General features: G+C 42.0%; 1 protein-coding gene and 1 long non-coding RNA gene across 2 annotated transcripts; one reads left to right on the plus strand and one right to left on the minus strand.

The window, feature by feature from the left end:
- Window positions 1–1,542: 1,542 nt before the first annotated feature.
- On the minus strand, window positions 1,543–20,528 carry LOC125897796 (uncharacterized). The gene is made up of 4 exons (XR_007450523.1): window positions 19,677–20,528; window positions 16,993–17,100; window positions 16,344–16,373; window positions 1,543–2,207 (listed from the first exon to the last, which is right to left on the minus strand). It is a non-coding gene; the product is annotated as an uncharacterized LOC125897796 (long non-coding RNA).
- On the plus strand, window positions 9,632–27,043 carry LOC125897795 (serine-rich and transmembrane domain-containing protein 1). The gene is made up of 2 exons (XM_049591224.1): window positions 9,632–9,975; window positions 23,837–27,043. The coding sequence occupies exon 2, from the start codon at window positions 23,842–23,844 to the stop codon at window positions 24,181–24,183; it is 342 nt and encodes a 113-aa protein (XP_049447181.1). The 5' UTR covers window positions 9,632–9,975; window positions 23,837–23,841; the 3' UTR covers window positions 24,184–27,043.
- Window positions 27,044–27,224: the final 181 nt, after the last annotated feature.

Here is a 27,224-nt window from a genome sequence, read left to right on the forward strand (position 1 = left end):
GGAGGACCCAGGAGCATTAACCACAGTGTTGTCATGCCGTTGCTGCTGCTGCTGCTGCTGCTGCTGCTGAGCAGCTCCAGTGGAGCAACAGGGGATTACGGTTTCCAATTTGCAATCTTTTGGTCACAAGGCTGCCTCTTGAACCTTCAGCCAACCCTCACTCCCATACTTTCCTGACGGCTGGGCTCCTTTATTTATCACTGAACAATGATCTACCCTCCTCATTCGACCAAAGCGGTATGTTTCACCTCTAACTGAATGTGACAATCCTATTTTTTATAGGGGTATTAGAGCCAGGCATAAAAGACAAAAAATGAAAATTTTTGTTAATGGCATTTTCAGAATGAAGTCAAAATGTTAAGAATAAACCTGACATTTTAAGATTTAAGAATTCAAGAATATAATCAAATGACAAGTATTTAAAAGCCTCTACAAAACACCCTGTGTTTCACTACTGTGAAGTAGTGAAACTGTGCTTCAGAATCAGCTTTTGTAACCAGAAATTACAGGAAATCATTTCTTTTTCAGCACATAAACACCGTGTAGTCGTGTGTACTGGGAATTTGTCGAGATTGTGCTGAAAATTGCGTCTTTTCAAGAGAAACCACATAAAGTTGAAAGACGTGGCTGCAATTGTGCAAACTGAAATAGCTGGTAATGGACAGATCAAAGGTAAACGATGGTTACACCTGTGTGCAGTACAGAATCGAGGTGTTGCATCACAAGACACAGTTTGATGGACCAGACGAGGACTTTATTCTTGACACGGTATTTTCAACCTTGTTCTCAGCATTTCGACTTGCTCTTGAAATGCAAAATAAAAAAACCTTCCTCCATGATTTATTTTTCTTAGGCTTGGCACTAATGGTGAAAGCTGAACTTTATTCTCACATTTTCGAAATGCAAACTAAAACGCATTTTCCTTATGTCTTGCCCTAATACTCCTCCATAGGATTTAGCTGTATCTTAAGTCTTACCCAGATATGTTGACTTGAGTGTTTCAGTCCATCGTTGTGGAAATTTTCCTAGTGATACACCAAAGTTCAGAGTTACCCCCAGAAGGTTTTGGCTGAGGAATAAAACTAATAGGCAGGGTGCCACCATTTGCCATAATTTTTGCCAGATTAAAACACTTCCATCGCCTTCACCCGCAATGTAAAACTACAATAAAGCCTAAACTGTGTGTGAAAGACAAAAAAGTAACTGCTTTGTAATCTCTAACACCTTCAAAACTATGTGATAAAGACTGAATAGATTTTGACAAACAAATCCTTTAGAATAGAAAAGGCCACTTTAATAAGGCTAATATGAAAACGTATTTTTAAGAACATATCGGCTGTAATAAGTTTTGCTATTTACCGGGCAAACATCAAGACTCAACAGCATATTTCATTTCAAGTAAATTTAATTTTGACAAGATTATATCTGCTGTTATCTGCACTGGAGTTCATACAGTCAAAGATAATGAAGTCATTTTTTCCACAAACCTACTGAATCTTTTTTTCTAATTCAGCTGCTGTTCTTCAGGTGCTTTGCGCACGTTTTCACAACCCATGTGTAGTTTATCATTTGTGTGAAATTTCACAGTTTGTGAAGCTGAGACAGATATCAATACAAGTTGCCCCAAGTGCCAAGACAAGGTGCAGTGAGTCATTTTCTCTCTGACAGATAAGATGCATTGGAACTTTGTTCTACCGCAAAACCGATTAAATATCCTCACCTATTTGGTCCAGTAGAGATGAGAGATATGGTGGCCTGCTGTGGCTATTTTCTTCTCTCAAAATAAAATCAATATTTTTCACACTGCGCTGAAAGGAGAGACTGAGGAAACACACAAATGCACACATTCATACTCACACACACACAAACATGGCACCTGCTTGGGGGACACAAAGTCTCTGTGCCTTCCTCTGACTTTTATCCCTCTTCCTCATTTCCGTTCAGTTCCTCAGCAGATGCAGATTGCTTATGACAGATAGCATTGGGCTGCTGCCATTTCATTAACGTGATGTATTGCTGGTGACAGGCTTGGGCCAGATGGGTTTGGAGAGAGGGGACGGGGGGGTGTTGAGCGCCACTTTTAAAATACTGTGCCATCCAGGAAAATCCTTCCAGCTGGGGATGGACACATCTCATCTCTCAGCAGCACCCTCATCCAGTGGTGTTACCCCTGTTGGGAGGGATCACAGCTGAGATTGTCTCTCACCCTGAGCACGAGCACAGAAAAAAAAAAAACATTCAGAAAACACGAGACAAGCTACTAACCTGCAGGATAAAGAGATGAAAAGGCAACATAATCCACTGAGGTTTATCCATGTTCAACGGGCATTTTCCCGTTGCCTTTTGCAGGAAGAGAAGCCGATTAAATAATCATGATTCAATCCACATTTAAGAATCACAGCCAATGTCAATTCTCAGTTATCTCTTTATCTTCTTAGCTTTTCTCATTTTACCCACAATCCTCCACTTCCCATTATTCCACTGACATGACTACTCAAAGAGAGAGGGAGTAATTATCCAGCCAGGTTAGTAAGGGGTTGCAGAAAAAACAGCATTAGAATAAAGATAGGTATTTAGCTGACTGCAGCTTTTAGGAGTGAGTCTATGTTCCCTCAGCCATAAATTCTCTCAGCCATGTGTTCCCTAAACCCTATTTTCCCTCAGCCATATGTTCCCTAAATCCTATGGTCCCTCAGCCCTCTGTTCCCTCAGATCTATGTTTATTTACCCCTATGTTTTCTCAGCTCAGTACCTCTGTCTATGAGGTAATGTTTTTGTCCCTGTGATAACAGGGACGAAAACCTTGCCTAATTATGGAATGGCTGGCCCTGATTCTGAGGAAACATGGGGCAGAGGGAATATCGGGCCTAATTTGGGATGGAAAAAAGTGTGTGAGGGAACACAGGGCTGGGGGCGTTGCAACTTTTGGGAGCGTGTTTGTGTTTCCCCAGCCCTGTGTTCCATCAGCCCTGATTTCTATCAGCCCTATGACCCCTCAATCCATGTGTTATCTAAGCCCTACATTCACTCAAACCCATTTCCCTCAATTCTGTTCCTTCAACCCAATATTTTTCTGAGTATATGTTCCCTCAGCCCTCTGTTCCCTCAGCTCTATGTTCCTTTAACCGTATGTCCCCCTAGCCCTATCATATGATATGTATACGTTGTCTGTCCCCTCAGCCTTATATTGTCTTAACCCTATTTTCCCTAGCCCTGTTCCCTCAATCCACTGTTCTCTTAACCATGTTCCCTTAGCCCACTGTTCCCTCAGCTCTTTGTTCCCTCAGCCCTATGTTCAACCGTATGTTTCCATAAACCTATGTTCCTTCAGTCCTATGTATCCTTAGCCCAATGTTCCCTCAGCTGTCTGTTCCCCCCACTCTATATTGTCTCAGCCCTATGTTCCCTCAATCCAATGTTCTCCTAACCATATGTTCCCTTAGCCCTCTGTTCCCTCAACCCTATATTGCTTCAACCCTATGTCCCCATAGACCAGTGTTTCCTCAGCTGTCAGTTTGCTTAGACTTATTTTGTCTCAGCCCTATGTTCCCTCAACCCAGTTTTCCCTAGTCCTGTTCCCTCAATCCAATGTTCTCCTAACCATATGTTCCCTTAGCCCTCTGTTCCGTTAGCACTTTGTTTTCTCAGTCCTGTTCCATTAACCCTATGTTCCCTCAGGCTTATGTTCCCTTAGCCCACTGTTCCCTCAGCTGTCTGTTTCCTACGCCCTATTTCCTCAGAACTATATTCCTTCAACCCTAGATTTGCTCAGATCAGTACCTCTGTCAATGAGATAATGTCTTCATCCCTGTCATCCCTCTGATGCTGAGGGAACATGGGCTGAGGGAAGATATGGCCTAGTTTGGGATGAAAAAAAGTTCATGAGGGAAAACAGGACTGAGGACAATGTAATTTTTGGGAGTCTATGTTTCCCAAACCCTATGTTCCCAAACCCATTTTTTTCCTCAGCCCTACGTTCCCTCAAACCTATTTTCCCCGCAATCCTGTTCCTTCAATCCAATATTCTGAGTCTATGTTCCATCAGCCCTCTGTTTCCTCAGAACTATGATCCCTCAGCCCTTTGTTCTCTGAGCGCTCTGTTCCCTCAACTCTATGTCCCATCAACCCTATGTTCCCCTAGCCCAATGTTCCTTCAGCTGTCTGTTCCCTTAAGCTGATATTGTCTCAGCCCTGTTGCCTCAACCCTAATTCCCCTAGCCCTGTCCCCTAAATCCTGTGTTCTCCTAACCATGTTTCCTTAGCCCTCTGTTCCCTAAACCCAATGTTCCTTAAATTGTATCTTCCCCAGCCCTGTTTTCCCTCAGTCCTATGTTCCCTTAGCCCATTATTCCCTCAGCCTTATCTTCCCTCAGAATCAAGTTGCCTCAGCCCTATGTTTCCTCAGATTTGTACCTCTGACAATGAGATAATGTTTTCATCACTGTAATAACTGGGGCAACCCAAATGGAACGCCAGGCACTGATGCTGAGGGAACATAGGTCCTAATTTGGGATGGAAAAAAGTTCATGAGGGAACATGGAGTGAAAGGCACATAGAGCCTAACTAGAATGGAAGAAGATCATAGGTGCTAAGAAAGCATAAGGCTGACCCCCAGCTTCTATTGTCAGCTCATGGTGATTAAACTTTAACTACTACCTGTTCCCATGGGGAGATGACCGTACACTGATTGGTCATCTTTGTATTCAGCTCTCTATCTGTTATGTACTGTATGTGTTTGTAGGCTACATAAAACAATGCAAACGCCCCATGGAAAAGGTCTTAAACTAAACACTGCTACAAAGATGGGTCATGTTAGGTTGAGGGCCAATTAGCAGCATTTATTGGCTCTAAAAGAGGGCTGGCAATCAGCACTTTGATATCCAAGTTTTCAAAGCAACATGAGACAAGTAACAGAACTCCAAAGACTCCAAAATCATCTGCGCTAAGCAGCAGGGGCATCAGTGAAGTAAAAACTGCAAAATAATTTAATATGCAGAGGGGAAGAGTTTCAGAACTGACAAACACCAACAAAGTACATCAAATATGAGGAGTAGTGATCACAAGTTAAAAATAACCAACAGGCAATTTATCCATCAGAAAATCTATCTATGTTCCACTTTGTCTGCTGTCTGGAGGTCAAATGTTTCACACAGTCTTTGTGCTATAATAATGCTTTATTTAATGATCCTCACGCGGATCAAAGGACCTTTTGTTGAAGAATATGATGTCAAAATTTAGTGCCAATCTCCTCCATTAAAAGGCCCGTCACTGTAATGAGCCAGGGGCATGAAAAGAAAATGAGCTCTGAGAGAGGAGGGGTGTGTGTGTCAAGAATGAGAGCTCTTATTGTAGATTTCTTATGATGGTGGAATAATTATGCTGCTCATGCCAGGATACTGCAATCCACACACACACACATATGCAGACAGAGCCAATCTATAACCAGAGGGCAACATTTTATAGACTATCACAGCATGTGGCAATAGCCATAATGATGCAACAAAGCTTTGATGAAAGTTTAATTGTTTACTTTCTGGGCTGCTTTGGATTTGGAATGAATAATGGGAAGATGGTGCGAGCCAGGGAGAAAGTAATACTCAGTGATTGACTGAAATGTAAAAAGGTACAAACTGACTCCGTAATTATACATAAAAGACAAAAGGTTGTAGCTTTTGTCCTTGTATCCTCTTTACCTTTTATGGCCAACTTGTGCATCAAATAGCGGCCCGTCTCTCCATGCCTTAGCCATGGTACGTATGAATTATGAATGTCTGAAGAGTAAGGGTTTTTTTTTTATTTGCAATTTAAGGGCCCCAAATCTTTTGGTGCACTAAATTATTCATATATTCAAATGAATCTGACTTTGAGGACATTTTTCCCTTTCTTCTCTTCTTTCATGAATTTAGAGTGTATACCCTTCAGAGGGATCGGGCAAAATTGCCCAAACTATTAGTAGTAAAGGTTTTAGTAGAGAAGTGATTTCGGTCCACGTTTGGGCGTCTTGCTCAGACATGTGTTTTTGTACATGGGTGTTGTTGTTTATGCCCTTTTCACCATGGTGCCAATATCATATTTCCATCTCTCTCATTGTTATTCTGGACAAGTATGAGCCTGTCAGGCTCCTGTCCTGTGTGTGTGTCTATGTGTGAGTGTGCCACTGTTATGCCTCACTATGTCTTCTCTGCTCCGTGCCGTCGGAGATCTGTGGAGCTCTTTTGATTGGCGTGACGCTGCAATGAGACGAAAAGCTGGAGCGTAGTCAGCGCATATTTATTGACTAATGTCTGATCTGCAAAATCTTTGGAAACCAAACCGAACATCACAAATAACTCTGCACATCTTGGAGACATGGACAAAATATAGTCTGTTTTCCTGAGATTAGGGATGCAAACATGCCTTCTCCTACAATAAGGAGAAGACAAGTGAAACAGTTAGCTTTCCTGTGTTCATCAAAGTCTTGAGTTGTGCTCTGGTGGGCTTCTCTCACAGCAGGGAACTTTGCAAATTGCTGCAGATTACTAGAGATGTAAAGCATATCTGCTAGTGCATCTACAATACCCAGAACTTCTAACATATTCGCAACTAATATCTTGACACTTTCCTGTCTGTTATCTAAGAGTCTAAAGTTGTTCCCCCGAGTTTTGCAGAATGAGCTTGTCAAATCCCCAAACATACACACACATACACACTCTTAAGCCCAAAATAGTCCCTGAATGCATTTGCACCCCCCTCATTTCTGCACGTCTCCCCCTCATTAACATGCAGTGCAGACACTGGTGTCCTCACAAGGGCAGTGTTAGGATGGCATGGAGTCAGAACAGGCTGGGATATCAGGGAATGACACGGAATTGGCGGCCACGCCTTCTGGGATTAGTGACAAAAACCAGCTGAGGCCAAAGCTCTTATCTCCATCCTTCAGTCCTCTCTTTCCGTCTCTCTCTCTCACACACACACACACACACACACACACACACACACACACACACACACACACACACACACACAAGCACTCGAGTTTGCACAGACACAAGCACATGTAGTCACACAGACATAATTAGCTTTGCCAAACACATTCCCTCTTTAGGAAACTGTGTGAATATGACGACTCCCTGTGATAGGTTTAGAAATGGCCTTGCAGGGTGTGATTAGTAGAGTGGAGGTCAGGGGAAATAATTATATGAATAATTAAATGATGTTCCTTTCCTCTGTCCTTGGTTTCTCCCTCAACACTGTCAACACAAGCGAAGCTGCCTACGGCATCTCATTAAAAATATTTATCAACATTTTTTTTTTTCCTTTGGGTGGTTCCGATTAAGAAAATATTCACAAACGGATATAGCCTACGCTCATCAGATGAATCCCAGACCTGTCATATTTTTTGTGTGAAGTACACATGAATACCAGTCATGTGATGTGAGCTGGATTCGGATGTGGGATAAAGTCATCTTCCTCTCATCTCTACTCTCTCTGTTCTCCAGTGCTGCGATTCCCCTCTGGTGCCTGTGTCAGCGGGCAGATGGCAGAGGACAGAGGCATCTGTGAGAGAGGAGGTGCCTTTCCCCCTTCACAGAGCCGGGACAGGTGTCATCTGACACATGATTAACACCTTCATGAATATGATTAAGGTGCTAACAAGCTTATATAGGAGATTCAGGGTCACGCGCAAAATCTATTTTAGATCAGAAGAGACCGAACGTGGAGTGAAGCACTTTAAAGGGGTTGGTTCAACTTAATAACCAAAACATATTTTCTCAACTTGAACATATTTCTATTAAAGCATTCTGTGAATTCTCCAAAGTAAATTGAGTGCTGTTTCTGGTAAAAGATCTCATTGTTGACTTTTTAGTCATGCTAGGGACACAGCTTCAGGAACGGTAATGTCTGCCAGTCAGAGGGTCCACCATTTGGGTGAAATATCCCCAACAATTATGCATGCTAACATGCTAAACTAAGATGGTGAACATGGTAAACTCATAGATATATTGTAAGAACTACATACTAGACCCCATAACAGTGCCAATTCAGTCCAATGAGTATTGCTAGCCTGGTGCATACCTCAAATAGGTTTCTAGCTTCCAGGTGTATTTCCACAGTATGCTGCAAACTGACTATGCACAGTAGTGTTGCTCTGTCCCTAAACTTTATATTGTGATGATGTCAAAGAATTTAAAATCACTTTTCTCAGCTCAAGAACAAGTTTTACAAATATAAAACTTCCATGGATCAAAAGTCAGAATAGAAAGAATCATAACTGTGTCTGCAGTTTGAGATGTCTTGTCAACAGTTTTACAGACGTCTCTTATGATCTATGGAGAAATTGCTTTTTGGGCTGCTGCAATACAAGCACATGTCACCACACAGACATAATTCTCTTTGCCAAACATATTCCCTCTTTAGGAAAATAAAGAATTGTGTGAAAGCAAGGCTGAGCTGCATTCCTGGGGGCCCGGGTAAACATCAACATGCTAACATTGACTATTAGCATCCTGACCATACCATTAAGCTCAAAGCACCACTTTGCCTTCAATATGTACAGCCTCTCGGAGCCAGTAGCCTTATTTAAATACAATCAGTCCCATCAGTACCATAAATTTCACCTCCACTGTAATGGGCTAGTGGCAGACGCAATGAAAACTGTCCAAACTACCTGCTTTGCATGATACCCCCAAAGCTGAGTGAGAAAATATTTTGTTTTAAATTTACGTGAACTGATCCTTTAATGAGGAGTCCATAATTTTGGGTCATGCTCTGCTTTTTGCTCACGTAACAGTTTGACCTCTGACAAATAATCGCCTCTATTTCATTGACTGATGAATCTCAGACATCCTTTATTCCCTGAAAAAGTATGAAGAGCATTATCATTTCATTATCATCCCCTAATTTGTTTCAGCATGTGTTTATTTTCAATCTGTATAAAAAGACGTAAGCACTTTTACAGAGCAGATGTGTTTAGCTGCTGATAAGAGCCATACTGTTAAGAGGGGAGGGATCAGAGGAAGAGGAAGAGGGGGAAGTCAAAATGAAAGCTTTAGGATGAAGAGAGGCGAGAAGCTCTGTGCCGAGAAACTGAGAGGTGTTAAAGTCGCTTCCTTTCTTCTCTCAACGCCCTTTCTCATTCATCTGCCGATTTGGGGTCTCATCTGAGCTGTATACAGTCTATCAGCATGACGGCAGCTGGTTATTGCTCACCACTGGATACTGTCTACTGACGCAGTTTGCTGAGAGCAGAGAGCGAGGCCGTGTCCCCCACACAAATACTAAAGAGATGTCGAGAAAAAAAAAAAAAGGGTGTGTGGGAGGATGTGCATATAATGACAAATATTGACTAATTGGGCAATTATCAAATCATTTATCTGGTTGCACGTCTATTGACGTAGCCATTTTTCTGCCCATGTTCACCAACTATTGAGCAGCTTGTGTAATGTGAGGAGTATTCACTCAAAGAAAATGAGAGACAAAAGACACAAGAATAGGCTTGACTGTTAATGGGATCATTATTGAAAGGTGATGAGCAGCAGAGAGAGAAGTGGGAGGGCAGAGACGGAGGGAGTCACAACAGAGAGAGGGGATAGGATTAGAGCGAGCACTGCTCCCTCTCTCCTCTTCTCTCTTTTCTTCTCTCTTCAGCACTTCTCAAATAAAAAAAAAATCATAATTCATTAGTTACAGCCTCTCAGTTACAGACCTTGTGTATGTGTGTGTTCCCTTTTGAAAGTGAGCTCATTCATAGAGAGGATCCACATCTACTCTACTCCGGCTGTAGTGCCTGTGTTGTGTGTGTCTGAGTGTGTGTGTGTCACACTGAATGACAGAGAGAGAGGGGGAGAGGTAGAGAGCGGACAGCCTCACAAGAAAGATCTCAGGGGCAACAGATCTGGTTTGCTCGGCTGAAAACACCAAACACAACGGGATGGATTTCTGCACGACGTGAACGTGAGCGAGGAACACCTGCCTCACAAATTAAAAAAAACACAGGTCTGTAACTTTTCCTTTTTTGTCTGCTTTTGATGCTTCAGGGCATGCTGGTTTATGAAGTGTTTCAAATTGTTTTTAAGAGGGAGACAGAACGAGGACGGTGTTAATCTGTTCTGTGAGAGGGGATTCCTGCTGAATACAAAGCGCTATTATTCACCTCAAATGTATCCGCCGCTTTTTCAGTTGCCAGCAACTTTATTCAGCGTGTTATCACTGCCTGCAGAGCAGTCGTGAGAGAACAAGCGTTGTTACAGACAGGGATGGAAAACGTCGACATAAAGCAAAGATGAAACAGTAATATGAAGGAGGAGAAGGACATAAATGTTCCATGAGACTTGGAGGAAAGAATAATCTTGGTGGGGGAAGAATTCAAGTGTACGTTCATTCACCAGCTTGGGGAATAAGCGGGCTTCCTATGTGGCAGTTGAGAAAAAGAGGGAAGGAGTGAGTGATGAGTGAAGCAATTGTGCCCCCAGACTGAAGCAAAAAAGGGGACATTAAAAAAGTGTCCTTTCAGCGCAATGCGAACAAGAGCAGGGTTTGTTTGTGTTTAAAATGAAGTATGACTCATCAGAAAAAAAGAGAGGGAGAATGAGCTGCATACAATCAGCATCAAATGTATTGGCAACTGCACTCAGAAGTATCAGGAGTAATTAACAGATATGAGAACGAGGTGTAAAAATACACTTCATCACAGGCGCGCGCACACACACACACACACACACACACACACACAGACACTCACACACTCAGACATCAAAGCAAAAGAGCTCATTATCTACACTGGCCACTGACCAAAATATCTTCCAATACTTCCCATTCATAATGATCACTATTTCTCAGGTTCTCACTCGTGTTATCTTTCTGCCCGATTATAAAAAGCCATTTGCACTCCCTTTAAGATCTCATTACAATCTAAGCTTCTGAAATCCTCCTTCATGCACTGAATATCTCAGATAACGGCTCAACAGTGGTGCTCGACCCCTGGTGGAGCTTCGAGTGCACTCAGGTGCGGCGTGAGATTTTTATCATTCAAATGTAAAAGCGATGAATAAAAACATTAGTTTATTGTTTTGCAGATTCATTCAGATTACACCTGCTTCTAAATTTGCAGTCTTCATTGACACACATTGCTTGTATTTATATTTGTGCAAATTCTTTTAACGGACATAATTATCAAGAAAATACTGAATCTATGCAAACTGCAGAGAAGCAGAGTGGTGTCTTGTTCAAAAAAAAAAAAAAAGAAGTAGGAAAATGGCTGAGAGCTTCTGATGCATATTGAAGCATCACTTTCTTCATACTTTCATCATTCCTGCATATCTCTGACCCCTAAGTGGGTTATCTGTGGAATTTGGGGCCGCAGAGGCGATTTGGAATTCATGTGGTTGAGCCTCAGGTCTGTTTTCAGCTGATCTGGCTCGGCATATGAAATATCTAACATGTTTGAAATTCAGGCTAAGTTTATCTCCTGGCAATCTGTTGTTTGAGCTGGAATTGTGTGTCTGTGTATGCACACATATGTGAATCAATAGAAATCCCTGCTATTGGCTCAGCTTGTCTGTCGGGCATTTGGTATGACTACACTATAGAAACATGCATGCATGCACCCACACACAAAAGACTATGGCCCAAATGCCATGACATTTTGCCACACTTCGATCTTGTCCATTATTCATGAAGTGAAGAGCTAATACCAGATCTGAACAAAACAACAGAGTGTGTTTATCTGGAAGGCGAAGGGTTTAGTAAATATTTGCATATGCTGCATGCATGCACGTTAAAAATGCCAATAATGGCCAGCGCTGTTTTCTGTCACTGAAAAAAAATTTAAATTTAAAAAAAAACAAAAAACAAAAACAGACTGACATGAATCTTGAGAATAAAGATAAAAATTTGAAAAGATTAAATATGATTTAGCTGTACCAAATACTAATACATTACAATATAATCACTAAAAAAACAATAACTGCTATGTTTTATGACTTTACTGCCATACTATTAAAGCTGGTTGATCACGCTCTGACATTTCAAACCCATTTAGAGCATAAAACTGCAAAGGCGTGTACAGCCATTGTCATTTAAATAAAACAAATGTCTGGCAGTCTTAAAAACCAGTGCAAAAGACATTATACTAATACAGATAAGACATTAAACTGTGCATAATATACAAGACAACAGGAGCACAGGATATTTATGTAGACAATCTGTCATTAGATAAGGCAAACTGTGCCAAGTATACACTGAACACTGACAGTGAGGAAGATTATAAGGCGATGAGGAGGAAATGAAAGAGGATGGAGGGTGAGGAACAGATTGAGAAAGTGGAGCAGAGGAAGCTTCACGGCACAATGTCTCAGGAGGAGTTTTGCTCAACATACTCCACCAGCAGAGGATGAGATAGTTTGAGGAGTGACTTGCAGAGATTGTGCAGCTCCGAGAGGAGTTTGATCAGGACAAAAGGGAGCTGTGGGAGTCAAGGCTCGCTGTCACCGATACAGGCTGGTGGTGGACGAAACATATGCTTAAGTCAAAACTGAACCATCAAAGTTGGAGCGGAGTGAGAAGAGAGTTCTGGAACTCGGGTAGAGAAATGTTCTCAAGGCAGCCTGGTTTGAAGGGTGTGCAGCAGAGATAGCCAAGGCTATACAGAATACATTAAAAGCGCTTGACGTAGCCGAGAGGGCAATGCTGACATTGAAAAAGCAGACATATATAATCAGAAAAAAAGTCATAGCTGCGAGTGAAAAGGAAGAGCATTTCTGCAAGGGCCCATTGATGAGCTCCGGGCTGGAAGACTCAGGAGGAAATAGGAGAATGAGGAGGCTGAAAGGCAGAACTGTCTCAAAATGCCTGAACTCCACATAGCCCTGACAGGGAATGAGGGAGAGATACTACTTCTATGTTAAATTGTTAAAGAAGGGCAGAGATGTGAGCCAAGTCAAGTGAAGGCATTCAAAAAATCCTCATGTGCTGTCCAGTCTGATGGAAAGGCACTGACCCTTGAAGACCTGTCAGGCTGTTGCCCCATACCTCCTCAGAGGAGTAGCTACCAGCAGCTTCCATTATCCTGGACCAGCAGTCCAACAGAGTAAAGGGCATATCAGCTCAGAGAGAAGTGATGGAGCAGCCGAGATCACACCTGAGTGAGTTTCCTTTCCTCTGAGAGAGGGAGAATGACAGCAGGAAGAGCAAGCGGTGGCTGTGCATAGTTTCTATTTAACTTTAAAAATTGGTGAGCAAAAACAGCATCCATAACAGGGCTTCAGAGCCACCAGAGGAGCTCCATATCAGACCCGAACTCTTTGGTTTCATTGATAATGGCTTTACTTGCTCATAGCTCCCACAGACCCCACTGATGTACGTGTAAAAATAACAGCATAAACTGCACATTATTTACAGATTTTTGTCAATTTTTTTCCATCTGACCTCAATAAAACCCAACACGTAAAGGTTTTTAATAACTGTTGAAGCAGTAACTAAACCTTTTTGCCACAAGCTGGGCTTCCACATCTGATGACAACACATTCTCACTATCAACTCGTCAAATACCATCTCTTGGTCAGTGGCCTTAAAAGTCAAACTACAACGCTCCAGGTACCCCTCCAGTGTCAGTTTTGGACACTCTGGGATGGTGTGTGAATTCACACTTGCTATGTGTATTGCATCTTTTCAAAATAAACTTCAGTTCTCACAAGACATGTACAGTTTCCGCTTGTTAAATGCATGCTGTCTCTTTTCAAAATAAACTTAGAATGGGTTTTTTTTTGGTTTACTTTTCTTTGGTTTTGGCAACCAAAGCATGTAGTTTGGTTTAGAAAAAAACATGATGCTGTAGCTTAAAAAAGTACACTTGGTACTTGCATAACGTTATATCAAGTGACATACGTCATTCTGTGCTTATTAGCACACTATGATGTTATTAAAATAATTTGATTGACTTTTGGTTTCACAAGGGAAACAAACAGCAGTTGCCAGGTGAAAGTCCAGTTTGTTTGGCCAGTCCACCTCCATTCACACCAAACTTTGGCAGACTTTCTCGCTCTTGATGCTAGGACACAGGGCTGCTTGATTATGGAAAAAATCATAATCACGATTATTTTGGTCAAAATTGAAATCACGATTATGCAAACGATTATGCGGCGCACGTCACTTATTTACACGACCGCATGTCATTTCTGTCTCCACATGGTCGCGTGTTTACTCTGCTCTCTGTATCGTGCACGGCAGAGTTCGGCTATTTTTGAAATCTTCGGCGATCACCTGCCACTCACATTATTCGATTTCACATACTTGACTGGCTTGTGGAGTGAATAGAGGAGAGGAGGGGAGGGGGCAGTATTGCACATGCTTGGCTTGATTTTGCAACACAAGACAACGAGAGTAAACTGACAAGAAGCGCATAATCGTTTTATGTTGATTATTTTGTTTTCATAATCGTTGAAGGCCCAAATCATAATCTAGATTAAAATTCCATTAATCGAGCAGCCCTACTAGGGCAGTTGCTCCAAGCATCAAAAAATGCTGCCACCCAGTGTGTCTCATACCTTGCGTGTGTCGGTGTCTGACAGAGGGCCACTGGCAAACCGTCAGTATGTAACGAGTTGGGAGCGAGACCAGGTTATTTTAAAAGCAATCCTCACAAAATTAGGGACAAGTCATTAGGGGTTAAGAGACAGCTGAAAGCCAGACTCCTGTTACGGAGACTGAAGAACAAGTGAGATTACAGCTCAGTGGGGGAGAGATAAAAATAAGGCAGAAAGAAATAAAAATCAAGTCCATCTTCAAGAGCCAGCAATTTATTCTCTCAGTCTCAGAAAAGAAATGTAGGGAAGCTTAGCTGGCCAAAGAGCTGACCAAAGTCATGCTCGTCTTTGGGATGTGGAGAGAACCTTGCCTGATACTGTATCAGACCGAATTGTCACCTCGTCACACTCTGTTTCCATCCTCAGTCTGACACTGCCTCCAGTCTAACTGATTTCCGTGGAGGAGGGGGATTTGATTTTCCCTAATCAATCACTAGAGACCAACATATCCACCTAAATCTAATGTCATTTTAAGTCGACACTGCTGCGCAGCAATGTCAACGTACTGGTTTTGCCATGGTTTTCAGAGTGGAACGGAGTGAATTAAGAACAAATTCAGGCGATATTGAGAAAACATTTTGATTTAGAGCAGCTTCGATAGCGGTGTTTATCCTATCTATAACAGTCATCATTGCTGTTATAACTCCTCATTGGTTCCGGTGCAGAGAGTGACAACAGCTTGACAACAGTGTTAGACCGCCAGGGTGCTGATTGGCTTATCAATAGTCCACCCGTGGTGCTGATTGGATCAATGGATTGTCAACGGAGGAAACTGCTGCTCCATTTCACGGTGTCAGATAAATCAGTCAGCCCGATGGAATGGGCAGATTCAAAGGTATGAACCCAGGCAATAAACAATTAGCATGGAGAGTGAAGATCAGTTGGCGACTGCATCTAGCTGAAGGAGCAGCGAGCAAAGCGTGACTGCAGAAAAAAACATCTTGAAGAGAAATAAAACCCATCACATTCAGAGGAAAGACTGAGATCAAGATAATTGATGACATGACCTGAAAATCATTTTGCTGCCCTGCAGTGGTTTAACTTCTCGCCCTGCTGAGGTAATATAGAATTGTACTCCGAAGTGTGGTCAGTACACTGTGACATCACTGTTAGGTGTTGTTATAGGTGCAACAAAAAATTCAACAATGACTGAAGCCAAGCCATTTTCAGCATTTATATAATTTCACTCAATAAAGACGCATCATTTTCCCAGTCAGCCCTTGGTGTTCTCTGTAGTACGCTTGTAGCTATCCCAAAGGAAAATAACTACCAGTATTCATTTAACGTAGGCGGGTGTTTGTGTGTGTGTGTGCGTGCGTGCAAGCGTGTGTTTGACCTCTTCAGCCTCAGCGGGACTGCATGGCCTGCCCTCTTAAAGTAGATTAGCCTGAAAAAGAACTGTACGTACATTGTTGCCTGGATACAAATGCATCATTAAGCCCAATTATCAGCCACTTCAGCTCACAATGAACAAGCTTCATCACAGATTTGAAAACAACATATCATTAATGACAGCAACCTATACAGAGTGGGAGAGAGTAGGAGGGGAACGACAGGGGAAGGACAGTGGATAATATGACGACAAGGTGGCAGGGTAGAGGAAATGAGGGCAGCGGGATGTAGAATGAGCGAGCAGGCGGGGGTTCGGTGTCACAGTCATGGACATTTCTGACAGGCACATGACTGATGGACAATTTTGGAATTTGGAGTTACAAAATAACAGGGGCTCATTTTCTTTGCTACTATCAGTGATTAAAACTTTTAATGAAAATGCTAATATACCTGAAATCCAGATGGTCAGATCAGTGCAGCCTGAGGATGACAAAAAGACAGATACAAAAGATAAATAGTTAGAAGACAGTGAAAGAAGGCATGGGCAATGCATGTGAAGTGATCAATACTTCAACTCTGAAAAACTGCAGCACAGAAAGAGACTGTACAAGTCAACAAAAGTGACAAGACACTTTTTCATTGGGCTGGGAAGACCACTGGGAGTATTTGATAAAGAAAACAGAGTTGGGGCAAGAGAGCAAGCAATCATAGAGAGAGAGAGCAGCCGAACTGTTCTCTCCTCATTATGCTGTGTATCTCCCTGAAGGTACAGTGGGCCGTAAATTAAAGAGAGCAGAGTTCTTGTCAGCTGTATCATCCAGAGAGAGACAAACGGAGAGAATAAAAGAGAGCGAATAAGTGAAGACGAAAAGAGTTTGGGGACAGTGTGGCTTGCTTAAGCTTCAAAAGCGACATTGCTCAATAGACGATTAAGAAAAGTTTTGTACCAACATTGACAAGTGTTAAAGGCTCAGAATGAACTGTTGGGTCCAAACTTTATAATATTATTATTATTATTTTTACTGTGACTAGGGCTGGGCAATAAATGGATATTATACATAGACTATATAAATAATGCATGTAGCTACTGTGACGTCACCCATTGGTTTGTGGAGTGTTGTTTTGACCGTCGCCATCATGGTTTTTTGGAGCTAGAGGTGACCATATTTGGGCACGAGGCTGGCGATGACATGAGTCCATACTGCATCTGCATCCACAATCAATAATACTGTTTAAATGCAAAAGTCCAAAAACTAGATAAAACATATACTCCAATAAACATATATTCACACCTGACCAGGAGCAAAAGTCTCCGTGCTCCACACATTTCTCCCATGAACTGGTTTACAGGTTGACTTCTTATCTACAGTTTGACAGGTTTAATTAACTCTGCTAAGCTAACTGACTGTCTACTAGAAATGTTCTTGGATTTTACATGTTCTAAATATTTAATACCCACAATGCTGAAATTAGCTTTCGATTTGGTGGTAAGGGGAGCGTTAAGGGAAATGTAACTTCAATTGCTGGAGGACCCCTGGCTTTTTGCACCTCTTACTGTTGTAAAAGCGTGTTAGACATTTTAGGAAAAGGCTCAACGCCGTCTGACCCCACATTTATAAAACCTTTCTTCTATTTGTGAAAAAGCAAAAAAAAAAAAGGGGGACATGTCACTTTGTTTTTCACATGGTGACCACATTAAACCAGGTCCAGATAAAAAAATAGATGTTTAGAGTTGTCAAATCAGGACTAGATTATCCCAGAGAGGCAGAAGGTTCATGCAAACAGTTTCAGATTCATAAAACTGTTATTCTATTTGTGAAAATGCAAAAGAGGGACATTTTGTTGTATTTTTCACATGTAGACCACAATTAACCAGATCCAGATTAAAAACCTGTATGTTTAGACTTGTTATATCTGGGCTAGATTATCCCAGAGAAGCTAAAGGTTGATACAAGCACAGTTTGAGACTCGTAAAACCTTTAATATTTTTGTGAAAATGCAAAAAAGGGAGATTTCACTGCATTTTTCACACATAAACCACACTGAACTAGGTCCAGATCAAAAATCACTATTTAGACTTGTCAAATCTGGACTAGATTATCCCAGAGAGGTTAAAGATTCTTTAAAACAGTTTCAGATTTGTGAAATCTTTACTTTATTTGTCCATCCATCCATTCATTTTCAGCTGCTTATCCGGAACACTGAACCAGCTCCAGATCAAAAACCTCTGTATTAAGACTTGTCAAATCTGGATGCGATTATCCAAGAAAGGCTTTCACATGTAGACCACATAATCTAGTCCAGATGTGACAACTCTAAGTATAGCTATTTTTCATCTGGACCTGGTTCAATGTGGTCTACCTGTGAAAAATGCAGTGAAACTCTCCTTTTTTGCTAGCCTGGAAATCCAGACCCAAATCTAGAAAGATTTAGGGTCTGGCTATGAGTAATGCAAATGGCCCAACTCGAGGGGCGGCACCAAGCATGCATTTCAAAATATCACTGCACGCAATTGGATAACACTACGACCAATCAGAACAACACACGGGGTGATGTATCCAGAGCACTACCAGCAGAGCTAACTGGTAGATTAGACTCTTGCCATATCCGGTCGGCAAAACAGCAAAAACGTCCTTCTTGCAAAGGAAAGATTGGAGCGCCGTCTTCTGTTCCTCTTTTAGAGGAAAAGCCAAGTCTAATTCAGTCATTGTAGCGGCCAAAGCCGTTTCAAGCAACTGGTGTTCATCTGTAGCCATCTTGCAGTGTTTACTGACTGATTCCGGACTTCGTCATCGCAGCACTGTCGTCATCTGTTTAGCTCGCCTCTGGCCCGCCTATATCAAATACACCGATGTGATTGGTGCAGCTCGGCTCCAAGAGCATGGGTAGTCTAGGGCCGTTTAGTGGCCATTTTGGTAAGGAACTGGAACCAGGGCGAGAGAGACAAGATCCAGAATTCGATGGATGCGCCTTTCCGTCAAAATAAAAGCACCAAGTGGCGGAAGAGAGAGGAAAACTGTGTGACGCTCGCCATGTAGCATGCTCTATCAACCACAACAACAACCACAACAGCAACAATATGGTACTAAACCGGAAACAGAAATCGACGGTGCGCCAGAATTTAATGTTTTACTTTGGTGAACTTGGTGAATTCCGGATCCGCTCTCTGGACCGGAACCAGAATCCAAACAAAATTCAGAGTGAATGGAAACCAGGCTCTTCGCGGTGGTGGTGCGAGGCTAGGGCAGGGGTAATGAGCATCATTACTGATTGCTTGAGTGACTCACTGAGCAAATTCAAATTGTGCTCTCGCGAGATCTTTGGATTTCCAGGGTACTGTTTTGCTATTCACAAATTATAATTTTATAAATGTGAAAGCGACGAGGCCTTGAAAGCTACCTTTCCCTTAACTCTTCCCTTAACTGCTGAAGCGGAAGCTACGAATCACAAGCGAACTTCAGCGTTGTTAAATACACATTGTTTATATGTCACATTAAACGCTAAATAACACCAAACAAACTACTGCTAACGTTACTACTTCTACCAGTAGTAGTGACTGGTCTACTACGGGCTTAAACGACACCAAATGGCCATTTATAAATGATAACTTTCACTAACTTAATGCTAGCCAATGCTAATCGCTAATGCTAGCTTCCAGGCCATAGACGTATCCCAGCCTAGTTATAACGTTACGCTCTAATCTCTCACAGCGTTATTTCCGCCCCGTACAAATGTGTGTAGTGTTTACAAAAGCAGATAACAGTTCCACGGCAGTAGTCTTACCTGTACAAAGCATATTTGTGAGAACAGTCAGCAGCACCATGGCATTCAGTCAACATGAACTAATGTGAACTAAAGCACTTAACTGTGTACAGCTGTTAATGTTGTGACACTCAGTACGTTTACATGGACAGTTTAATTCCACTTTTAATCGGAATGAACGGCCATTCCGATTAAAAGTGGTCATGTAAACGGTCATTCCGATTGAAAAATGGTCATTCCGATTGAAAATTAAATCCGATTAAAGGGGGTGGTTTATTCCGTTTGTCATTCCGAATGAAAGAATTTTGTGTGCATGTATACACTCATTCCTCTTTAAGTTCATTCCGGTCTTTCTGCGCATGCTCGTTTCCTTGCCCTTCTGGTGCGATGACGTATATAGCGCGCATAGCAACGGCTGCATAGCAACGGGCTGAGCTAGAGCAGTCGGACTCGTTGCAGTCACCGGTTTCCATTCGCCACAGCACGGTCTTCTGCCTCCCTTCTCCTGCTCAACAGATGAAGCATTAGCAGAACAAGGTTGTTGTCGTACTGCTGCTTTAAGAATATAAGCAAAACACGCCCGAAAAAGGCACTAAGAACGGCATCGTCAAGCATCTTGTTATCCGGAGCGAGGACTACAGTGTTTTCTTCCGGTAAACGTAAACACGTAACATCCGCCCCGCCCCCTATCCAATCAGAAACCTTCCCTGCCCCAAACCTTGCGCAGACCTGAATAAAGGCGATTGAACTGATCTCCCATGTAAACCCTCATTCGGAATTAATATTTCCCATGTAAACTACCTGGAAACACTTTAATTCCGAATGATTTCATTCAGATTCATTTCATTCTGAATGAGAAGCCATCATGTAACCGTAGCCACTGATCGCATTTGGCTGTTGTCCCACAGTAACTTCCTGCTCTGCCAAATGTACTGAAATTGTACATTTAAGGGACTGTACTTTATTTATCAGAGTAGGGCTGGGGTGTAACCTTGTTTTTAAATATCATAACCTTACCTGCCGATATTTTTCCGTGAGCCTTCCTCAGTGACTGGGGGAAAATGCATCCCCCTCTCTTCACCATAAATAACCTGGATGAGATTGGTGTGATTTTGAATATTTTTTTATTTTTATTTATTTATTTATTTATTTTTTTGAAAAATACCTATAAAATGCAGTTGTGCATTTAGTAGTTTTAGGGGTATTTAAAACACTAAATACAAAATGCAACCATTTAAAGTAGAATGTCCCTCTCTCCCCAACGTTTAAAAATTAGGCTATTTGAAGTGCCTCCGTTGTTTATTAGTTCAATTCAGTACAACTTAACTTATCCCTAAGGAATTTCTTGTGCCAGAAAATGCTTAAATTACAGTAACACAAAATACAATTTGAACCCTCACAAACCTGTTCCGATCAAAACAACCAGTGGGTTCCCTGAGTCAGGGTGACACACTGGGCCCAGTTTTAAAAACAAAAGAATATTAAATATCAGTCAAAATATACAATATAATATAAGAATATATACTCACCAGCCACTTTATTAGGTACACCTGTTCAACTGCTCTGCAAATAGCTATTAGCCAGTCACTTGGCTAATCTAATCTAATCTAATCAACACAGTGCATTTAGGCATGTAGACATGGTCAAGATGACCTAATGAAGTTCAAACCGAGCATCAGAATGAGGAAGACAGGTCATTTACTGTAAGTGACTTTGAACATGGCATGTTTGTTGGTGCCAGACGGGCTGGTCTGAGTATTTCAGAAACTGCTGATCAGAGGATGGTTAGAAAAAGAGAAAATATCCAGTGAGCAGCAGTTGAAAGCAGTGAAAATGTCTTGATGCCAGATGTCAGAGGAGAATGGCCAGACTGGTTCAAGATCATAAAGGCAACAGTAACTCAAATAACCACCCATTACAACCAAGGTATGCAGAAGACCATCCCTGAACCAAATGTCGAGCCTTGTAGCAGATGGGCTACAGCAGCAGAAGACCACATTGGGCAATAGAAGATCGGAAAAACGTTGCCTGGTCTGATGAGTCTCAATTTCTGCTGCGACATTCAGATGATAGGGTCAGAATTTGGTGTAAACAACACTAAAGCATGGATCCATCCTGCCTTGTATCAACGGGTCAGGCTGCTGCTGGTGGTGTAATGGTGTGGGGGAGATTTTCTTGGCACACTTTGGTCCCCTTAGTACCAACTGAGCATGGTTTAAACACCACAGCCTTCCTGAGTATTGTTGCTGACCGTGTCCATCCCTTTATGACCACAGTGTACCCATCTTCTGATGGCTACTTCCAGCAGGATAACGCACCATGTCACAAAACTCAAATCTGTACTGAAATGGCCTCCACAGTCACCAGATCTCAGTCCAATAGAGCACCTTTGGGATGTGGTGAAATGGGAGATTCACATCATGGATGTGCAGCCGACAAATCTGCAGCAACTGTGTGATGCTATCATGTCAATATGGACCAAAATCTCTGAGGAATGTTTCCAGTACTGTATTGAATCTATGCCACTAAACATTAAAGCAGCTGTAAAAGCAAAAGGGGGTCTATTGCGGTACTAGCAAGGTGTACCTAATAAAGTGGCTGGTGAGTGTATACAGTGTATAAAGTGTTTTTCCACTCCTTTCCCTCTCATAAATAAAAAGCAGTCCCTAACCCTTAAGGGGCCACACATACAGTTACTGTGCTGCATCTCATCTCAAGGAGAAGGTACAGTTAATATAGTTTACTCCACTCCCCTGAGTATAATGGGACCAGGCACACATATGGTCCATGGTGAAATGCATGACAATGAAATGGAGGGGAAGGAGCAAAGAGCACACATCAATGTGAGGGAAAGAGCGTGTGCTGACCCCTTGCTTTCATTCTGGTCACGGTCAATCATTCCTGCCTTTGAAGTGTCTTTCTCCGCTGTCATAGATCAAGCTAAGACACAAGGCGGGCCTAACCCAAATATAAAACAGCCTCACTTTACCTTTGTCTCTCAGCAACACAAAGACAGTGAATGTTTCTACACTACAGTGCTCCGTCACATCTTGCAGTCAGTTTTGTGCCATGCAGTAATTTGCAGTGGAACATTATTAGCAGTATTAATATGCAGTGGAGGAGGGTTGGCTCTCAGCTGTCTTTGTGAAAGCTGATTATGAGGAGTTTAATTTCATCAGATAAGGATGCCTTCGTTTATGAGCACACAGGGCTCCAGGCACCCAGTCTGACAGGCATTCAATGAGACAAGCACTCCCCCTGCTGTTACTGTTCATTATGGGCTGGTCAGTGTAGCTCCTTCGATCTGTCAGGCTCCCAGACAGCCATGTTTAATATGATGACCACAAAAGACCAGCACCCATAGGACTTTTAATATATATTTTTTTTTGGCTAGCCTGAAATTCAACCTTGATTTATAGATGCTCAAATTACTTTTATTGATCAGGCAACAGTTCTGCAGCCCCTAACTTCCAAAAATCATTCTGTTTATAGTGAAATATCCCTTTTAATACTTTGTCTATGAACATGTAGTGATAGTATATTGCATAATTTTGTGTAATTTATGCAGATTTAATTCACTATAACATAATAAAACATCATGATTGCACCTCTTTGCTTAATGCTGCAAATACATGCAAATATCTCCAAGTTATTTATTTACAATTTACAATGTCCTTAGCCTGGAAAAAAATATTTTCAGTAATTTATTTTTGTATCTTAATGGCAGATGGGCAAGGTTAACCATCTAGGGCGATGCAATAAAATATCTTTTGTCAATAATAGTTTTGTATTTGCAAGTCAATTTGGTGTTTCTTAATTTTCCTGAACCCTCTATGCCGCGCTCCAAAAAGAAATGGTAATTATTTGCAACTGTTATTTGATAGATGAAGACTTCAAGTAAATTGTTGGACCTGAATCACAACTGCAGAAGTGCTCTCTGTCTCACTCTTAATCTCAGCCAAAGCTGAGGATGTGGGTGAAAGCTCTTGTGTCAGCAAGCATCTGCCATGCTGAAGTGTCCCGGAGGGAGAAAATAAATCTGTGGCAGCTTCAGCAGACAAAAGAGAATTTCTCCTACAGGCCATTTAAATTATGGATGTTGAAGTGTTTCTCTGTTGTCTCAAAGTAATTCTCACTCATCTTTTATTTTTTGTCCCCTGCAAATCTGTGCCAAACACCAGCCAGGATGTCAGGGATGGACGTCCTGCTGGTGGACCATAATGAGACTGGAATCTCTCCAATAGACAATGGGACCTTCCTCCGCTTCTCCCCGACCTCTGCTTCCACCTCGGCAGCCGCCTCCTCACCGGGACGTCCGGGCAACGTTTACGTCTACGTGTGGCTCTTCCTCGGCCTGCTGGTGTTCCTGCTGACGCTGCTCATCATCTCCCTCCACAGGCTGAAGAACATCATCTCCTCCTCCTCGTCTGTCCCCGACTGCAGCAGCGAGGGAGGGAGCTCTTTCACAAACATGGAGATCTGTAGCATCTCGTCTCAGAGGTCCACCATCTCCTCGCTGTCCACCTGAGGGGGAGATGGGACGGAGCACATACAGACACATCTGGCTGTGTGCATCTCCTCGTGCATGCATGCTTACACGCAAACAGCAGGCAAGCATGCACACACACAAAGCACATGGAGGCTCAGCACCTCCTCACTGTGACATACAAACACAAAAACGCTCTATTTCAGCCTGTAAGAAGCTGACAGCACGACATTACTGTTCACTCCACGCATGCATATTCTAATCCCGACGGTCCGGTGAGTCTGGTGTGTCCATGCAATTTCCACAGGCACAGGGGAAATATAGCTCACAATGAGATGAGGAGGTCCTGGGGGTGAGAGTCACTGAACCCTTCTGAGCCTTATTTCAACGATGAAGACAAATGAACCTGAGAAACTGCTCTCCCTGTGCAGGAACTATTATCTTTCCTCTGTTTTGTAAAGTCCATTTCTTGTACTGTACTTGTCATATTTACTGTGGAGCAAATAATATCCAAGTTTGCACAGCATGTGTCATAATGTCTGTAGACTGCATTGCAGAATCAGAATTACAATAATATTAAAGAGCATTCCTTTGTACAGAAATGCATGCTTATGTCTCAGTTGTTCAGACAGGTTAGGATGATGTAACCTACCTTAAAAACTGTACATGCTTAATTACTTCATGATTCCCCTGGGGAGAGGGCACAGCACAAGAGATCCTGCTGTGGATGTAAAGGTGAGGAAGAAATGAGGGTTGTGTCTCAGACTATTGACAGGCGGCCGGCCTCTGATTGCAGCTAAAGACAGACGAGGTCAAAAGTGGCATAAACAACAAGATGAAATTCTGGTTCTGAAAGACAGGTCTACCAGCATAACGGATTACCCTCTCTTGCCTGTCAGCTTGTGTGGCTTATGATTGCAGTCTCCATAGTGACTGAAGCATGAGAGCTCCGTGCAGCTGTCAGCCTCCTCTGTATTCCAGGCTTAAGCTTCGGTAATGGTTGTTTCTGCTCAAAAGACATCATCTTAGTTTTAATACTGTGAGGTGTAGTTTTTTTTTTTTGACAGGGCAACAACAGCACACCACACACTCAGAGCAAATGATTAGAAAGAGGTTCATTTATCTTTGTCACACTTTTCCATAAAATGTAATCACAACTGAAGGCTTGGAGAGCGGTGATGATGGCTACGAGGCCACGAACAATACAAGGAGTCTGAACTGCCAGCGCTCTTATTGACAAATCCTCATTGCTCTCACACAGGTGGTAGTACTGTGTCAGCCAATCTCTTTAGTTCCTCCATGTATAGTCAGTGTTGACCACTGGTTCATTATGTCAGCTTTTGATGAGTCGTATGTACACAGTCAAGAGGTTTTTATGCCAAGAACCTTTTTGTTTTAAAGGGATAGTTCACCCCTAAATTAAAAATACATATTTTTCCCTTTTATCTGTAGTGCTGTTATCTCTCTAGATTGTTTTGGTGTGAGCTGCAGAGTGTCGGAGATACCAGCTGTAGAAATGTTTGCTTTCTCTAAAATACAATGGAAGCAGATGGCACTCAGCTTATGGGGTTTAAAGTGCCCCAAAAATACAATTGAAAAACTCAACAGCAATGTCTTCTTCCAAAAATCATGACTGGGTTACTTGAAAATAATCCACAGACCTCGTTGTAAGCAGTTTAATGTAGGAGCTATTTTCTCTCTACCAAAGTACACCCACCAACTGTGTCGATGCACAGAAGGAGGTGTACATCGACTCATGGACGAAAGGTTTGTGCTCATGACAATGAAAGATGTAAACAATAGTGCTTTCCTCCTCGGATGAGCTGTAATGTTAGCTAGCTCAGTGGTGCTAGTTGAGCTAGCAGTAGATGCACACCTCCTTCAGCACAGTGGTACGATTGGCGGGTGTAGTTCAGTAGAAAGAAAATATTTCCTACTTGAAACAAGTTCTGTGGATGATGTTGAGTAATCAGATCATGATTTCTGGAAGAAGAATGTTTATTTATCTATTGTTTTTTGGCAGGTTGAGCACCATGAGCCGAATGCCATCTAGTTCCATTAAATTGTAGAGAAGGCAGACATCTTTGTGGCCGATATCTCCAACACTCTGCAGCTTACACCACAACAACCTAGATAGATAAATAGCACTACAGCTAAGAGTAAAAATATGTATTTCTGATTTTGGGGTGAACTGTCCCTTTAATGTAGTACAAAAGATGCAAGTTTGAAATAATTGCTGAGCATTTGTTTTTAAGCCTATCAAGAAGTAAAAGACTGAACCCACTGATTGTCTGTTTTGTTATATTGGAGCTCTTATTTTTAGTTCTAGTCCTGCAAACAGAGACCTCATTAAGTGATGATACAAAGCAGACTAAAATATTTTCATTTCCAGCTTGGGTGACCCGTGTCTTTATACTTACATGGACACTTTACCCTACATGCTCCACTGTACTGTGTATCCTGTGTCTGCAAAATGAATGCCACTAATGATTTCATCCTCTCTTACACTTTTCACGTTCTCTTTTTAATGCTAATGGGATGTATTCCTACTTGTATCTCTATTTGATTACGGGGTCTGCTGCTTTAATATCCCGTTACCTGAAAATCCCAGCACCATGAGCACAAGTCGACCGCAACTTGTAACTCGCATCTAAAACTTGACACTTTTCCTTTAAGAAGCTCCACAGGAGTGGCTTTGAGTAACATGCTATGCTCAAGGGAACTTGGATTTAACTCAAGCAGGAGATGCAGGATGACACCCTACAGATGGAAAAATCATGCATCTAGTGCTGGAGATGAAAACTGGACATTTTTTTAGCTAATAGTTCTCTCTATGTCTTTAGTCTGTGTTCTAAGGAAGTGCTGCATAACATGACTGACAGTAATAGAAGTCTGAAATAAAAAACACAGCAAAGCAGGTAGTTCAGCAACGTCTTCAAGTGTGTTTATAGTTCAACATTTTAACTCAAGAGTCTCTCGAAATCATTTGGGGAGGAGGATTTCTTTCAGATTGGTGTCTCATGAATGCTACAATAAGGCGTCCTTGATTTCTCACTCTTTGCCGTGCTACCATCGTGAGGCAA

This window comes from Epinephelus fuscoguttatus, linkage group LG12 (genome assembly GCF_011397635.1).
Source record: "Epinephelus fuscoguttatus linkage group LG12, E.fuscoguttatus.final_Chr_v1".
Lineage (NCBI taxonomy): Eukaryota > Metazoa > Chordata > Actinopteri > Perciformes > Serranidae > Epinephelus > Epinephelus fuscoguttatus.

Coding starts and splice junctions, on each gene's coding strand:
- LOC125897795 (XM_049591224.1), top strand. CDS start 23,842: ATGTCAGGGATGGACGTCCTGCTGGTGGACCATAATGAGACTGGAATC.